Source organism: Bipolaris victoriae (genome assembly GCF_000527765.1).
Source record: "Bipolaris victoriae FI3 unplaced genomic scaffold scaffold_92, whole genome shotgun sequence".
Taxonomy (NCBI): domain Eukaryota; kingdom Fungi; phylum Ascomycota; class Dothideomycetes; order Pleosporales; family Pleosporaceae; genus Bipolaris; species Bipolaris victoriae.
The window spans coordinates 48034-64940 of NW_014575300.1; the positions used below are offsets into that span (position 1 = coordinate 48034).

Consider the following 16907-nt stretch of genomic DNA (forward strand, 5'->3'; position numbering starts at 1 on the left):
GCTAAAGCCTTGTCCGTGTTAGTATAAATAGGTTTCTGGGATAAGCAGGTTCTTGCAAGACTCACTTTTAAGAGGGTACTAGCAATAATACATTTATAAAGACGCTGAACCTAAGCTTATACCTTAGAAAAGTCAAAATATAAGTAAATAGCTTAAAAGATTCCGATACTACCTTAGTACTGCTCAAATACGTCTACTGAATCTGTGCTATAATATATCTGCCTTGGATCCCGACGATTATGTTAGGTGCTGTATATCTAATATAGAATATAATTTACCGGCTTTAATTAGGTATTCTAAGTACTAGAACTTTTTAAATAAAGCAGGTATCTCCAAATATACGCTTTATATTATTAGTTATCTGCCTAGGCTTTTTCTTTCTAATGATATTTAGTTACTATGCCTTTACGGCCGATTCTGATTAGAGACTGCGAAATGAGATAGATCGCGAAATTAAGATGATTAATAGCTCGTGGATCTCTACAGTTTAGGTAAGAGAATTACGATTTCCTACGAAATTAGCTGCTAAGTAGTAGATAGACGCACCTACATCTATATTAGCTTAAATTCGCTAATTATACATACGACATATGCCTCTATATAATAGGGAAAAGTTCCTTTATATTTAATTCTACGAACGTAAGAAAGATTACGAGGTTGCTTTAAGGTAGAAGAAGTTACTGGGAGCTAAGGTGAAGAGCCTTTATTAAGTTCTGCGCAACGACTGGCTCTGCGACTGTCTTAAAAAATTAGAGCCGTTTCGCTCTCTATGGATGGGCTTTTAGCTTGGATGTTTTCTATTGATTCTGAGCTGGCGGTGCAGCTAGGTATGGGTCCTCTGAAACCAAAGTGCATTGGATCGTTTACCTTTCTAGGAAATTGAATATTATCTAAACTATATGTATGAGATCTGGCATATAATTATAGATGGAAATACCTACCTCTGTGATGAATATACTGTTGAAAAGCTTAGGGGCCTTGCGCCTCTATGGAGTTCTCGCGATCGTTTAATGATCGAGACCTTGTTTACTATATGTTAGGTCTTCTGTTGCGTACGCGATTCTGCTGTACGCGCTTAAATACTTTAAAGAGTCCTTACTGTTGAAGGTCTTATCTTAAACTTTAAGACGTTTTTTAAACACGTTAAGGTATTAGGACTGATTATACTCTCTTTAAGAGAGTTGTTTCTAGCAGGTGAGCTATTCCCTCTTAGGGACGAATTCAGCCTAGTATCTAGACGCCTTCCCTTAGTAAGAGACATTCTACTTCAGCACTGCTACGAACAGCATAAGGATAATAAGCAATAATGTTTATTATAATATAGTAAACACGATAAGCGCTTCTTTAAATATAGCGATCCCGGAAGATATGCGTACTAGTAACTATATCTTTATCTTTTTCGCTACTTAAAAAGCCAATAGAATTCTTATAACAAAGGAAAAGGCTAAAAAGAATAACTAGAGTATTTAGAATAGATTATTCGACTTAGTTATTTTGCGCGTAAGCTTAGTTTTGTGTCTGCTAAAATCTCTTCTCTATGTAATTAAGATCTAAATCTTTTACAGATTCGTATTCATATGCTTTAAGAACTACTAAATCATTCGTTCTCTGTATCTGTAGAAAAATTCGAGGCAGAAGCTTATTCCCGTCGAACTGGCTAAGCGATCTTTGAGCCTCGCCTGCCTGCTCTAACTCCATTGATGACGACCGATAACGCGACTACTATAAGGATAACTAGGAGCCACCCCGAGCTATTTCTTCCCACAATATAGACTGCTCTTACCTAAGAGCCGAGATACGCTTTAACAGAATATAGAATGCTTATGTTAATTTGCATGTCATTCTTCGAGAAGTTTAGATCAGCATCTATCAGTAGTATCTACGAGGGCTTTTAACCGACCCAACCGAACTAACTGACCTAAACAGCCCAACCGGCCCGACTACTATTGCGTTCTTCCTCTATCTACTCCGTGCCCGTATATCCGGATTATCTGGCTAGGTCCCACGGTGGCCGCATTACATTCTAGCATCTGCCCCAGAGTCGGAATATACTTCCCTAGGCGAATTATGTATGCGATATAACTAAAGATAATATTAAGAAAGTAGTAAATAGTATTTAAACGTAGGGCGACGCGCCTTTGTTTGCTTTACTTAATACTAGTAGGCTACTTAAGCTCTGCAATCCCTCTCAGATTTTGTATCGCCGTAAAGGATCTAAGTAACTAAATAACATATACTATGTATATGGCAAGAAGAATAGTAAGAATTGGATTTTGAAGCAGCTTAATAGTAGATAATCTAAATCTTCTTCTATTACGTGTGGCAATCAAAGTGCCTTAGATTAACGAAGGCGATAGCATACCTGTTTGCTTAATAGACATTCTTGATTCTAACTTTTGTTAAATGATTTATTATTACATTTATTAAGCCGATATATGCCCGTAGCGTCTCGGGTAAGCCAGCCAATATTTAAATAAACTGTGGCATAGTAGTATTAACTTCAAGGACCACATAATCCCAACTCTTAGTAAGTCGCCACATGCACGATTGTGGCACAGCACTAACACGCAGCTACTATCTTAAGTTTGCATTAGACGCATATAATGCCCCTCTACATGATTTCTTGCATACTACGCGATACGCGCTTACGGATGATCCGGACACAATACAAAGGTCTAGGCAACGAGTGAAGTAAGCCTGTAATCGGTGCTGATTTAAGAAAACAAAAGTGAGTTTAGCTACTAAAAATACGATTAGGTATAAGACTTACCTTAGTATTATGTAATGGGGAGCGTGTATGCAATAAATGCCAAAAGGATAATATATTATGTGATTATAGCCTAGATGTAGACTACCAGCGAGATAAAAGATCTATGTAAGTATTACTAAGAGTAGAGAAGTAGTGGGTTTAGCTAACTCACATTGCATGTAGGGTGGTTCTCCTCGAGGAATAGAACAAAAGGTTACGAGATATAGTATAAATGTTGTACGAATGCATTCGAACTGGTCGTAATATACTAGCACTACCTGTACGGAGCCCGGGAGACGATCGTCTACTCTTATAAGACATTATAGTATATGTTGATATATTTCCTGTGTGTATAGAAACTACCTCCGACTAGTTCTAGCATTAGGTTACATTGCTGAGTACTACACCTACTTTTTCTCTACTACAATCACAGCTAGAGGCCTTATTACTTCTAAGCTTTGCTGTAAGTAAGCTTTAACAGAGCAGCTTTATAGCGCCTTCGATGCAACTAGACCTACTATTAACAGAATATGACGTAGTATAAGAGGACTATGATCTTATAGGAAGTAGGCTAGACCTATAAGAGTTTTCGTCATTTCTAGGAGTAGACCTAGCGGAGGCGGTAGGATTGCGTCGATGGCTATAATTATATAAATTATAGGCGATGTAGTCTCTTTTAGCGTTGAGAATAGGAATCTAAGTATCTAGGTGAAGATAATGAAATTATATTGCACTAGTATTTTATATAAAGTTTTTGAGTTCTAAGACGTCTTCTACGTAGAGTATATGCCCTTACACCGTTCTAGCAGAAGCTATAGACTTATTATTCTCGAATTCTAAATAGCTATTAGGCAAGCTTTCTATAGGTTCGCTGTACGTTTCTATATTCTCAAACTGTGTGCTGCTACTAGAAACGCACTCTAGGTCTAGATTATTAGTATCCACTTGTTCCCTCGCTATCTGGCTGTCTTCCGCCATCCGGACGTTTAGACGTTTAACTTTATAGTATATGTCTAGCTTTAAGACCTCTTCTGTGGGCTTGTCTCTAGCTTCTAGAGCATTTTCTATAGTAGTGTGGACGTAATGGCTGATATCGGTAGTTGCTTCCTTAATTGCTCCACTAGCGTCCAGCAGCTATTCTCTCTGAATATCTATAGCCTTTCGCAAACTTCGAAGTCGAGTATTTATTTCTTATAGGCTTAGGTCTTTCTTTAAGATCTATATAGCTAAATTATTTTTCTCGCGTAGAAAGAGAGCTTTACTAGAACTCAGCGGACTTAACAACCTACTTGCTACTTCTAAGCGATATACTGCACCTCGAAGCATTAGATTTACTATAAGATTTAGTAACCCCTATCGCGCTTGCTAAGACAAACTATATACCTAATAGTATAACAAAATCTATATCCTAACTACTGGCAAAATGCTTAGTAGGTAATGGCCCTAGTTAAAGTAGACGGATAAAAAAGACATCTTAGAGTAATTAATAGTACTTAGTAGGGCCTAAGACCTTAGCTACGCGAAGAAGTATAAGGAGTTTAGGCATAGAAATCGTCTCTAGCCTTAGGGTTTGTGTGATAAAACTGTACGCTATGGTGTGGTATACGCGCGACGTGGTGGGGATCTTGTATCGTTAAATAGCGTTAGCTATATTTATAAGCGTTTGCAGCGATATGTGAGATTGTGGTATAAAAGAGCTATAAGCCGACTAGCATATTAAGTAAAAAGCTTTAGGATCTTCGTCAGGGAGCTTAACACTCTTACGCAACGTGCCGCTTTGCGTAGTAAAAAGCTTTTTGAACTCTGGTAACGTTTCTGATATAACTAAGGAAGAGACGAAAAACCAAGATTATTGAATCTAAATCTTAACGTCGCCTTTCTCGTGTAGATTTATACTAAGATCTATTATAGAGGTTATGGTAAAGCAAGATGAAGGAGCTTTTTTTATTCTTTTCGTACCGTAATAGTATATATAGTGATTGAAAATTGTGGAATAGAAAATATAAGCTATAGCGATTAGTCTATGTGCGCCCTTGTTGGCAGCTCACGTTAATGTTCGCAGGGCCACTAATTGGCGGAAAGGTATGCCGTTGCCTGGCTTTCTTGGACGCCGGCCTATTCTGTGAATCTTAAGAGGCCTCCCGTTAAACGGAATGCTTATATGAGACGATTATTTGTTCGGCCATTTTCGTCTATTCGGCTGTACTTTGGCGCGGTAAGCCGGCCCTAGTGTATACGGCATTAGTCCCTAGCGCTTGTAACACTAATAGGAACGATATCCGACTTTCCTAATTTACGCACAGCGGTAATTACGGTTATTTTCTTCGTTAGTCTTCTGTTTGAACCGTTGCATCCCGAGCCCCTGAATTCGTATAAGGATTCCTGAAATGGCTCTAGATTTGCGCGCGCTATAAGATATGACTTAGGTATATATGAGGCGATTGAGCGTGAACGCACGATCTGTGCATGCGACGGTGGAGATCGTTCTATAAAGTTTATATTATACATTTATATTATGTATCTGAAAGTAATGGTTATAACTACTAAGTCTGTATAGAAAAGATCCTAGAATTTTGTTCCCGCAATATCTAGTTTAAGTAGATCTTGCCTAATGTAGTTATAGTTGCGTCCGTATTAGATATTACTACGCTTTTTAGCTCTTCTCTGAGTTCTAATGCTCGAGCAGAGCTCATCCCGTTATTATCGCTGGGGATGCTAACTACTGGAATTGATGTAAGGGCCTTGTGGAGAAAAGGAGGGGATGGTATTGTCTTCTTGGCTAGGCCCTCGCTGAGCGTAGTGGGGGAAAAGCTTAGTAGGGGATTGAACGCTTGGGAAAGCAAGCGATGGTATATTATAGTTAGTCCTGTAGTAAAAAGCATAAGGCATGCTTGTCTAATACACTTAGTATTACCCTGCGAGTCTTGTATAAGAAGAAATAGAGTAATAAGACAGACTTGTATTAGATATAAGCCTATTAAGAGATGTTTTATAGCTTTGGGATAGAAGAGACCCCCGTGATCCCGTTTAGTAGTTAGAATACTTGAGTTGGAGTAGATGATCTAGAATAAGCTTATAATAAGAACCTGGAAAGGAATAATAATTGGAGAGATGATAGCGTAGAGAAATCCTGTTAATCTTAGTATATGCTACTAGACGTAATTCTTTGAACTTAAGACCTACTGATGTAGGAGAGGTTTGTAAAGAGAGGTACGAAAGTACCCTATTGTAGATCCTGGTCTCTTCTTCTTGTTATTATCTAAGTGGCTGATTTATTAAAAATTGGGCTAAGTACAAAGTCTCCTATTAAGCGATTAAATCTTAATAGAGAGTTCGCGCTAATTAAAAGAGCCTGTAAGAGTATATAGGAGAGGAAGTAGTTGCTTACTTTTAGTAGATTCTTGGCTAATGTCCTAGCTAGCGAAGCTCTATGTTTTATCTCGTTGGCAATAGTGGTAAGTCCTGCAGACAACGAAACTACGAGAGTAACTTAGAGAAAAAGGAAATAGAAGTAATAATTTTAGATCTTGAGGTTAATGAGGCTCTTAGAAGAGATGCTCTGCTTTTTGATAAGGTATTCTAATACGACGACGAATCCTTTTATTAAAACGGCCACTAATAATGGAGGTAGTATATCTTGGAGTAGACTTAGGAGAAATTCTGGAAGCTTATTAATCTAGCTAAGCTAAGGCACTGCCTGGGTGATGTAGATGATTTGGGAGAGGAGCCCTGCTAGGGCTACTGGTATAACGCAAGCAGTCGCTATTGCTATAATAAGTATGTTCGAAAGGACAGTGCGTATAGTTCTGTCCTTCTAGGTGATGCTGACATTTCTCTATATTATATTATTAGTAGACAAAGGTATCGTACGGGGTGTTATATAACCTGAGCTGGTATGAATTACTGTTTAATACGCTATGTTGGCGGCTAGTGGATTGGCGAATGTAATAAAGGCGGATTGTAATAGGGGGAATCTCTCTTGTGTTGCGCGATGAAATTCTATCTCTTTACTAGTTTTAAGAAGTTCCTCTCTATATATTATGCTGGTATCCGCTTTTTTACGTTCTAGCTAGGCGAAGACGTTGAAAAGGCTGCGTGATTTGTAGTTTATAGGTCTGTGTTTTTTAGGAAAGTTTAATTTCTTGTCTCGTTTCTGAACGCCTACTTTGTAGGCCTTCCTTATCTTCGAAATCTTCTCTATCTCGAGAGATTAAGCTAAGCGTTCCCGTCTCTCTGCTAAACGGGAAATTAAGCTATAGTTACGATTAAAAGAAATTATAGTAACTACGCCAGGAAAGACCTCTAGCTAAGATATGAGTGCCTTCTCGGACATCTAATCGTTGGGTATAGATTCGATAAGTACTATGCACAAAGCCGCATATAGTGAGTTTTACTAGATTATAACGTAAAATGCAAGCTCGTTCTAGATAACCTAGTAAACATGTACGATAAAAAGTAAACCAAGGATAAGATGAGCCTAATAACGATCTGCCTGATTAAGGCTAATATTGGACCACCCTAACGAATTAAGTCTACTTACTCCAAGAACTACAGTTTTCCTCTTAGTGTAGTTTAAAGGAATAAGAATGGGTAGTATAAGTATTAAAGCGGGAGTAAATATAATAGCTAGTGATCGTAGGTACCGGCGGAAGAAGTATCTATCAAAATGGTCGTGGTAGTGGTTAAATTAAATTAAATTGGTTACAATATACTCTTTCTAGTTCTCGGGCGTACTTTTTTAATAATTTAGAATAGTAGTACTATGATTATAAGCGTTAGATCTAATAGAAGGCTTTAAACTTACTAGAAATTAGGAAATCGCTTGCGGATAACAAGAAACGCAAGAACTTCTAGTGTGAACATGATTGTAGAAAAGGAGACTGATGCTATAAATGAGCCTAAAGAGATACTCTGGAGCTGTTAAGCTTTAGTAAATAATTTTTCAAAAGTATTATCCATCGCTTTAGCCAGATATTCAGTTCCTACGCAGTGAGCTTTAATATGAAGTAGATAAGCTAACAGCGACAAAGACTCCTCGAGTTGATGCCTTTAAACGGCATACACTAGGAATAGCTTAGCATAACAAGTAGGAGCTTTTCGAAGTGTCGTGCTTATTACGCTAGGCCATTTCTAGGTTATGTTATTCGGAGACAACAGTTCAGACAGATTTCTGCCGCTCAAGCTATAATAGCTATGTAGAGCAGCCTCTTCTAGCTTAGCGTAACAAGCAGAAGCTCTTCGAAGTGTCGTGCTTATTACGCTAGACTAGAAAGGGCTTCTCTACGTAGCTACCATAGTTTAAGAGGCAAACATTTGTCTCTGAGCGATATGCTCTGGAAAAGGACTAGCGTAACAAGCAGGAGCTCTTTAAAGTGTCGTGCTTATTACGCTAATCTAGAAGAGGCTGCTCTACATAGCTACTATAGCTTAAGCGGCAGAAATCTGTCTAAACCATTGTCTCCGAACAATATAACCTAGAAATGGCCTAGCGTAACAAGCACGATACTTCGAAAAGCTTCTACTTATTACGCTAAGCCAGAAGAGGCTACTCTACATAGCCACTATAGTTTAAGAGGTAAAGATTTATCTTCTAATAAGATGCTCTAGGAAAGGACTAGCGTAACAAGTAGGAGCACTTTAAAGCGTCGTGCTTATTACGCTAAACTAAAATTGGTAGTATATAGAAAAAGCCTACAAGTAGACCTATCCGTTCTGGGCTGGACTAGCGCGACGGAAGACAGGCAGCGACGGAAGACAGGGAATCGTTCTTGGCCAAGAAGCCTTTTCTAATAAAGTATATTTAATTGTAGAATACCTCCTGTTGGCCCCGTGCATAATTCGCCTATTTAATTCGCTAACATAATGGCGCTAAACGGTTATCTGTCTTTAGCTCTAGCCTTGATTAAGGTTTATAGATTTTAATAAAATTGTGCTGTAGCTGATTTATCTAATAAGATAAAGCGTTTTGTAGATAATTAGTTGCAAATTAGTGATGCAATCGACTACGATGATCTTGTAGCCCTAGTAGATACGCTCGACTACTTAAAAAAGGACGCTTAAGAGAAAATGACCATTAGGAGAGCTAGCCAAGCGAATATACAAACCCATTTACGGCCTGCATGCGTAGGTGGTGCTAATCAAGGGGTGCGACGGTCTTCTCGCCGCCTCGCATCCGCTCCTTAATATGCTTCAATAGGCTCGTTGTTTGTCTCTAAAGATGAGACGGAGTCTGAGTCTAGTAGTTAAAATGATGGGATACGGTCACTAATGCTCCGCGAAGAAAACTATGATGAAAATAAAACGAGGAACGCTGCAGCAGAGATTCTAATAAATTATCTGACCTTGTTACTAGTTGATAACGATAGCTAAGCGGATAAAATTCTTCTTAAGAAGAATTTTGGGGACACAGTATCCCAATTAAGGCACCCTATAGAGTAAGAATAATCCTCTCCTGCGCCCTATATAGTAAGGCTAGTTAGTAATGAGTAGAATGAGTGTACAGATGTATAGCTAATACAGGACCTTAATAAAGCCCTAAACGTCTAAGTTTATTAGAAAACCAGTGATACTGCTCTATACTAATTATTGGAGGATCTAGAAGATGTTAAAAATCAGTAGTTTCCTGAGCTTTCCCATTCTAGTTTAGTCCATCAGCCACAACTAGGCTTAATGGATTAGGATATCTCAAATTCACTTTTCGGTGGCGAGGAGTTTGGAGTCGGTATTTTCAATAATCTACCTTCGCCTTAGTATTTTAATGAAACATTTAAAGACTTGTATTCTACCTCTGTATATGACGAGGTACAGCGAGACGTCGAAGAGACCGCTATATACCCTAACGAATAACATCCGACCAACTAAAGTTATATAGAATATTTTAATAGTGATCTAATAGTTTAGGGCTATATAGATCTCGCTTGTCATTTAGGCTTTCGCTTTCCGCACGAAACCGCAGATAATGCAGATTATGTTGATGTTTAGGAGGTCCTAGTACCCTTAGTGAAAGAGACGCCCCTTACGTTAAGACTCCTCCATAGTATATTGTATACGCTACTGCCCGGCCCAACTCTTATTGTTGATTTTTGTTCTAGTGCATTCGATCCAGAGGCAGTAGAGGGAAGTACCTGTACCGATTTTGTAGCAATCGTACGCCGAAATAAAGACAGTTCGCCTCTGCTTATAGTAGAGCTAGAGACGAGCAAAACGTTCTTCATTCTTAATAGCGAAACATAGGACCTACCTTCTCTTAGGATTCCGTAGCTAATACGCCCAAAATGGAGGACGGAATATACTAATATAGGTCAATCACCTACTCGACTCCTGACACTAACTAACCTTCTTCAGCCACGAAGTATTGAGCCGCACATAGAAAGTACACTACTATCAGTTTAGATAGCAGAGGCCTACTTTCAGCACTGGCCCCTCCAGAACGTTCCATCCTCTCGCGACTTACGCCTACGTATCTTAGAGGAGTTGTTAGCGCCCTATCAACGCGATTATGTGCTCGAAAAGTGTAGCATCCCTAGTAAACTTACAGGGCCTAAACAGATTAATAGCTAATAGAAGCTAGCCCGCTTAGAGACACAATTACAAACTAGCGAGGTTTTCGTACCAAATCTAGAGAACTTCAAGCTTAAAGCGTTACGGGAATCACTTCTCCAGAAGCCTTCTAAGATAAATCGCGGACGTTGTCTACGCATTTTGCAATGTGTAAACGAGATCAGATCTCCCCATATTCTTAAATCACTTAAACTAGCCTATACCAGAAAAGACGAATGCCAAACCTATTCAGCAACAGAGCAACCTATCTTCGAAAAACTATTCCACATCCATATCTACCTAGACAGGCAACAAAGCCAAAGTCATATTCTAGCTGCCAGAAATCGATATATTAAATATTGCTACTTTAAGACATATCTTCGTGCTGTCAAAGCACTGCAGGAGGAGAAGCGCAATAGTACACAAGAGAGACGAAGAGTCTCAGCTCGAAAACGGACTACTAGCTTCAAGCAGGGTATTTCTAAGATACTGCCCCCTACTCCACATACTGAAGAAATACATCGAGTTTACGAAAATCTGAGTCCTTTAGAAAGAAAGAGGCGGGCTCCCGATATGGTCAAAGATGAGATTTCAAAGAAAATTGTAAAAGAATATGGCGGGAATGAAAAGCGAATTCGACGCAATATAAACAAATACATTAAGGACGGGAGAGTACTACACTATATTCTTCGAGGCGGAAGATCCTTAGACCCAGCCTTGCTTATTCTGTTTCCAAGCTTCGGATCCGATTTGCCTTCGTTGAGTGTGACTCAATTTGGATTGGAGCTTGAGGAGCTTGAGGAGAAGGCTCTTAGTAAGCCTATTCAACTAAAGGAGTAAGATACAATTCTATATTTAATCGAATTTCTACTAATATAATTGAGCAGTATAGATGAATTGACGCTAGTGGAGGCAGGTTGGTTTGGCGAGGTGTTGCAGGCTAGGCCAGAGCTGCTAGAACCAGTACCGAAGGCTGCCCTTGATCTCATCTCGAATACCCTGACCCACGACCTCGATCTTCAAGGTCGTGATCTAGACAGCTTTCGGAGTAGACCGCTCTAATTCTTTATATAGTAGAATATGATTTGATGCACACTTAGATTAGCGTGCCTTTTTCCGAGTGCAATCATGTTCATCAAATGTATTAACGTCCATCCCTGTGTGGCGGGACACCCTGCGTGGCGGGACGCCACAGACACTACCCAACACAACAAACGCAACAATAGGTTAGAAGAACAGATATCCTCAGAACAGTGGAATTAAGCTACATAGTCTATTCTCTCCTAGTATATTTTAGAAATAGGTTCTACTTACCGTGCAATACAACAATTTAGTACGAGCGTTACGCGACCACCTTGCTTTAGCTAGCAGTAGGTACTTCAAAAGCTTATGTATCTCAACAAAAGTCTGTTAATATATAGCCTTTTTTACTATTATCCTATCCCAAGTACTACACTTAAGCTTAAGGGGTTGTCGTGCTTCTATGCTAATTTCAAGTCCGCCTGCTAGATATGCTAGATAAAGAGGCCCCGCACACCTAGCTTAAAGTAGCTTGGCTGTAATCTATCGCTGCTGACGCTAGAACTGTGGCTGCGTGGTTGTATGGCTGTGCGACAGCAGGGCGCTTTTGCCAAGCGCGCCAGGACACCCGAAAACCAGCTTAGATAGGGAGCAGTGCTGGGTTTGAAGTCCCTCCAGCATTTGGCTCGCGGCAACGTACGCACCTAGAGTGGCAGACGTTGCGAGATTATTGGTTGGATGTTTATTTGGCTGGATCAAACTTTGCCACTTTTACTACCATTCGCTACGTCATCCTTTCGTAAGTACTCGTAATAAGAAGCTGTCAGCGCTGCGCCCTCCAGTCTGCTGGCTATAATCATAGACAAACAATATCATCGTCACAGCCCCGTCCCTCACATACCAGCTTCCACTTGCGTCCTTGTACCTTCTCCTATTGAACGATTACGCGAGCTCCACCCGGCCGACTCAAGCCCCCTCTAAAGGTGCTTGCTATCAATGGAGAGCAGCAACGGCCTTGGCGCCAAAGTAGCCATCCCTCGGCTCAAGCAGCCTGACCAGCAGACTGTTCTTCCGAGGCCTCCCTGTATTCGTTCTGAGAGAGTGGATAAGGCAGTAAGTACCGTACTTGCACTAGTTAGCATTATGATGCTGATTAAGCGTGTAGTGTAATAGATGCAGGAAACGCAGTAGGCATAATGTCAAATTCCGTCCTTGTGATCGCGCCTACTCGTTGCTTCGCGTGGACATATTGTGCGAGCTAACATGTGCAGAAATGAAATGTTCTGGCACTAGACCGCGCTGTATCAACTGCACGAAGTATGACGAGGATTGCATATATCATCTGTCGCGCCGGGACCGGCTAAGAGAGTGAGTTGACTTGAGTATCTCTTAAGTGCGCTTCTGACTCGAACAGGGCCACTTACAAGAATGAAGTTCTCTCTATACTGCTTAAAGACATCTGTGGCGTCCTCGATGACGAGTATAAAAAGAGAGTTGATTATGTGCTTAAAGAGTTTGACAATGACACGCCTCCACTATCACTATCCGTACACACCAAGTCATGGAAGAAACGATCGATGACGTCATCGTCTAATGAAATGAATTGCGACAGGCAGGCGTTTGACTAGGCTTATGTCTTATCCTTGGTGGGCTCTAACGAGGATCTCGCTTTCCTAGAAGAAGATGTCCTAGGGGACCTTGGATCAATTACATAAGACGGGCCGTAACTCTTAGATCCAATAGATGCGGATTTTGCAACAAAAGCTAGATTAGTCTGGAGGCGGGCCGTCCGACATGCTATATGCGGTATCTAGAGATTTTCTACTTAACCAGGCACAGTTACTATTGTTCTATGGGAATCACTTCATGACAAATTTCGATTAAGGGGTAAACTACTACGGCCTCGACGGTTATACCCCACACGAACAGCAGCCCCCACAATAGGATTGTGGTTAACGTGTGCAGTGGTTTCGGCGAAGGGAAAACCAGAGAAGCAATCTTTTAAAAATATAACATAGTAGAATATATAAGTTATAGAGAGAGTATATCGTTTCATGTGAAGTATCCTTCCCCACTAAACAGCATGGCCAACCCAGAAACATGTGAAAATCTAAGTGCTACGCTTAGAATGCCATGTACGCGACGGCGGAATAGCTTTAGCTAGAAAAGCTTATCTTGATTCCTGCCATCCTTGGCGATGTATTATAGCTAGGACTTCAAGTAATGACAAATCATTGCAGAAACACTTTTATCTTCGCTACATGTGTGATATGTAGCTATAATGAGTACTACTAGTGGATATTATTTGCTACTGCTAGCAGGAGGTGGCCGACCCGCACTGGCCACAGAGTTACGCTGGAGGCGTTCAATCTTTGGTATGTAAATGAAGGAAAAAGCTTGCTATGAACGTCGGCACTAGACGGCATTATAATAGAAGGGTTATTACTAATAGCAAGATGGCGTGCAGCCTTATAAAGCGTAGTAGCCTACTTAAATACAGCTATAATTAAATCTTTGCTCTGCTTTTACCAGTGCTTATTAGCGTCGACGATCTAAACTTATCAACCTCAAAGGTCAGACTGAAGCACCTTTCTACGGCCCTAACGATTGTAGTGCTTATATAAGAAACTATTCGCTGTATGACCGTACGATAGCTATATCCACAAGATATACAGACCCTTTCTACCTTTGTATGTGCTTGTAACGACCGCGTTCTTCTAGTAACACTCACTCCGCCTGCCAAAGCCTAGACTTAGATCTTGGTATTCTGTATTAATGCCTATATGTATTAGTTGCAATGCGCTCGAGAAATACGAAGACGTGATAGGCTAGACGGGGGATCAACGGCGGGTCTGCACAGCTGTAGGGCGGCGCGACGGTTCATCTTTATAGCATAGAGGCTTTCGCATTAGCTGTATTCATCTATTACACTTCGTCTCGAACTTATATAACAGCTATATTAGAAGCTAGCTGCGGGTTTAATGCTAGGTGTGTTCGCTGACGCGAGCCAAACGCCGAGGGCCTTCAAACCCAGCCCTGCTTCTAACCCGAGCCGATTTTCGGGTGTCCAAGAGCCCTTGGCAAAAGAGTCGCACAGCCACACAGCCACACAGCCATATAGCCACAAACCTAGTGTCAGCAGCGATAGATTACAGCTAAGCTGCTTTAAGCTAGGTGTGCCGGTCATCTTCATCTGGCGCTTCTAGCAGTCGAACTTAGAATTAGCACAAAAGCATAATAACCTCTTAAGCTTAAGCGTAGTGCTTGTGATAGGATTATAATAAGCTATTGACTAACGGACTTTCGACAAGACAAATAAGCTTTTAACGCATCTACCGCCAGCTAAAGCAAGGCGGTCGTGTGACGCTTATACTAGGTTGACGTATTACACGGTAAGTAGAACCTATTTATAAAAGGCACTAGGAGAGAATAGACTTTATATATTAAGGCTACATACTATTCCGAGAATATCTATTCTTCTAATCTGTTGTTGAGTTTGTTATATTTGGGATTGTCTGTGGCGTCCCGCCACGCAGGGTGTCCCGTTACCCAAGGACGGACGTTAGGTACTTAATTTTTCACTTTATATAATTCTGTTACCCCTAACTCTGACACATCTACTCGCCTACCTAACACAGCTATTTCTTAAACATTTTCGCTACTAGATTGTTGTCCAAACGGCGAGATGAAGACTGAACCTGGGAGCAATACAATCAACCAAGATGCATGGCCTTGTTTAGGCGCTATTAGTATTGACCGCCTGAATGTGCTTATATTTTGGGAAAGTTCATGGCTTTCAACACGTGAGTACCATGCACTTCGTCAAGATGGAAATCAGGGGTGGCTTGTCCACGCTCGAGGCGAAAACGAGCTACTCATTTCCTGGGAGCCTACTATTGAAAGGAAGTCGATTTAATCCTCCCCCCAAGACCTACTTCATGAGTTTCCTATAGAGGTCCGAAAAGATCGACCTGGTTTGCTTGGGTATGTCGCGGCGAAGGCTTTGCCCCCATATTTAAACGCGGGTAGCCGTTTCCCAGCATTTCTAGCATACTGGAAAGTCGCCCGAATGACCAAGGGTCTTTTTTATTATCTACAGTAAATTTATTCCAGCCACCGGGGCTACATTGTTCACGAAGAGTTAGACAAAGTCTGGATACAGTGGGAACCTACGTGGGTGGTTTACGAAAACTTGAATGAATGTAAGAGAGAGCAGCTCTTACAAATATCCCACGATCCCGAGGCTATATTGCATCGCTTCCACAAGGCAATTGTTCACTACTCCATGCGCTCAGTAGTAGAGAGGAGAATAAGTAAGAGAACAATAAATTAAAGGAGGCTATCTACGCTTCGGTGCTAAATCCGCATCTGTATGAATATATGTGCTGCAAATACTATCTTCAGGGAGAATACAACTAACGTCCGTCCCTGTGGGTCGAACATCCCTCCACAACGAACCACCAACATTGCTCAAGGACGTTACGCCCAAGCCACAGATACTTTCAGATTTAAGTACTCATTCATATGCTCTTTAGATCCACCTCTACCTATCGCAAGTCTTAAATAGCAAAATTACAGCAATCTAAGGGGCGCATATGAAGTTTTTGTGTCAAGCAATAAAGCTGCAATAATAACATACCCCTGTTCTACTTTTTACAGAAGGGTAACTTGCTTATTCGGAGGACCTATACAATTCACAGCAGGCTAAAGAACCTACAGGCACTCTATGAGGACCTGCAGCCTCTATCTAGATACACTCCGAGTTTCTCCGGCTTGGTGTGCCAGTCCTTCGCGTTTAGCGAGAGGATTTATAACGCTGACATAGCAGGATTGCGAACGCTTAGCGGCCCACGATGTACACCTGCACTATGCCAAAAGAGCTGAAGCTGTGGCGCAAAGTTGAGAGGCTTCGTCCAGCCACTGCTTAAGCGCGCGGTCGCTTTCTGCCTATTCTTAGAATTTGAAGACACCACGAGATTCCCATTATACGTACTTAACTATAATAAGTAACTGTTATAGCCTTGGTATTTTGAACTGAGCAGAAAAGCGCGAGAGCTAAGAAAATCGTTCTATCTATTCGTTTTTACAACATTAACTTAGTTCACGTGACAAAGCCATACCCTTCCTGACCCTACTCCTATACCTACTTGGGTCTCACTCACAGCCGAGCATAAGGGCCGATACTCAGAGGGTATCCACAACATGTTGCTACTAGCGCACTTGACCCAGTTGCGATCTGAACTTATACCGGCACCCTGGTACTGTGGTTTTGATACTACATCGTCGATGCGGTCTATGATCTGGGAACTAGAGATGGTGATAGTGCCTATTTCTGTTGAGAGCATAGCACTAGTAGGATCGAAGGATAAGTCCCAAAGGGATCTGCCAACGTCAAAGGTATGCAGACACATCCCGCTGCTCGCGTCCCAGATCTTGATAGTCCTGTCCTCTGACGCTGACGCTAGCCAGGTCGAGTCGTGCGAGAAGGCCACCGACGTAACACCACTGCTATGGCCCTCGAGCGTGTGCAGACACGTCCCGCTGCTCGCGTTCCAGATCTTGACAGTGCTGTCGCCTGACGCTGACGCTAGCCGGGTCG

The 16907-nt window shown here is 41.2% G+C and overlaps 4 protein-coding genes across 4 annotated transcripts; 3 read left to right on the forward strand and 1 right to left on the reverse strand.

Moving 5' to 3' along the window:
• Positions 1-154: 154 nt before the first annotated feature.
• On the forward strand, positions 155-307 carry COCVIDRAFT_108386 (hypothetical protein; the record flags this gene model as incomplete). The annotated part of the gene is made up of 1 exon (XM_014697703.1): positions 155-307. A coding segment is annotated over one exon (153 nt), but the record flags the coding sequence as incomplete, so codon positions are not given.
• Positions 308-10861: 10554 nt separating this feature from the next.
• Positions 10862-11350, forward strand: COCVIDRAFT_18877 (hypothetical protein; the record flags this gene model as incomplete). Its single annotated transcript, XM_014697682.1, has 2 exons — positions 10862-11102; positions 11181-11350. The coding sequence occupies 2 exons, from the start codon at positions 10862-10864 to the stop codon at positions 11348-11350; spliced, it is 411 nt and encodes a 136-aa protein (XP_014553168.1).
• Positions 11351-12304: 954 nt separating this feature from the next.
• COCVIDRAFT_40753 (hypothetical protein) lies at positions 12305-12936 on the forward strand (the record flags this gene model as incomplete). The annotated part of the gene is made up of 4 exons (XM_014697704.1): positions 12305-12421; positions 12474-12495; positions 12580-12676; positions 12723-12936. The coding sequence occupies 4 exons, from the start codon at positions 12305-12307 to the stop codon at positions 12934-12936; spliced, it is 450 nt and encodes a 149-aa protein (XP_014553190.1).
• A 3468-nt stretch (positions 12937-16404) lies between these two features.
• COCVIDRAFT_108277 (hypothetical protein) lies at positions 16405-16743 on the reverse strand (the record flags this gene model as incomplete). Its single annotated transcript, XM_014697705.1, has 1 exon — positions 16405-16743. A coding segment is annotated over one exon (339 nt), but the record flags the coding sequence as incomplete, so codon positions are not given.
• Between the last annotated feature and the right edge of the window lie 164 nt (positions 16744-16907).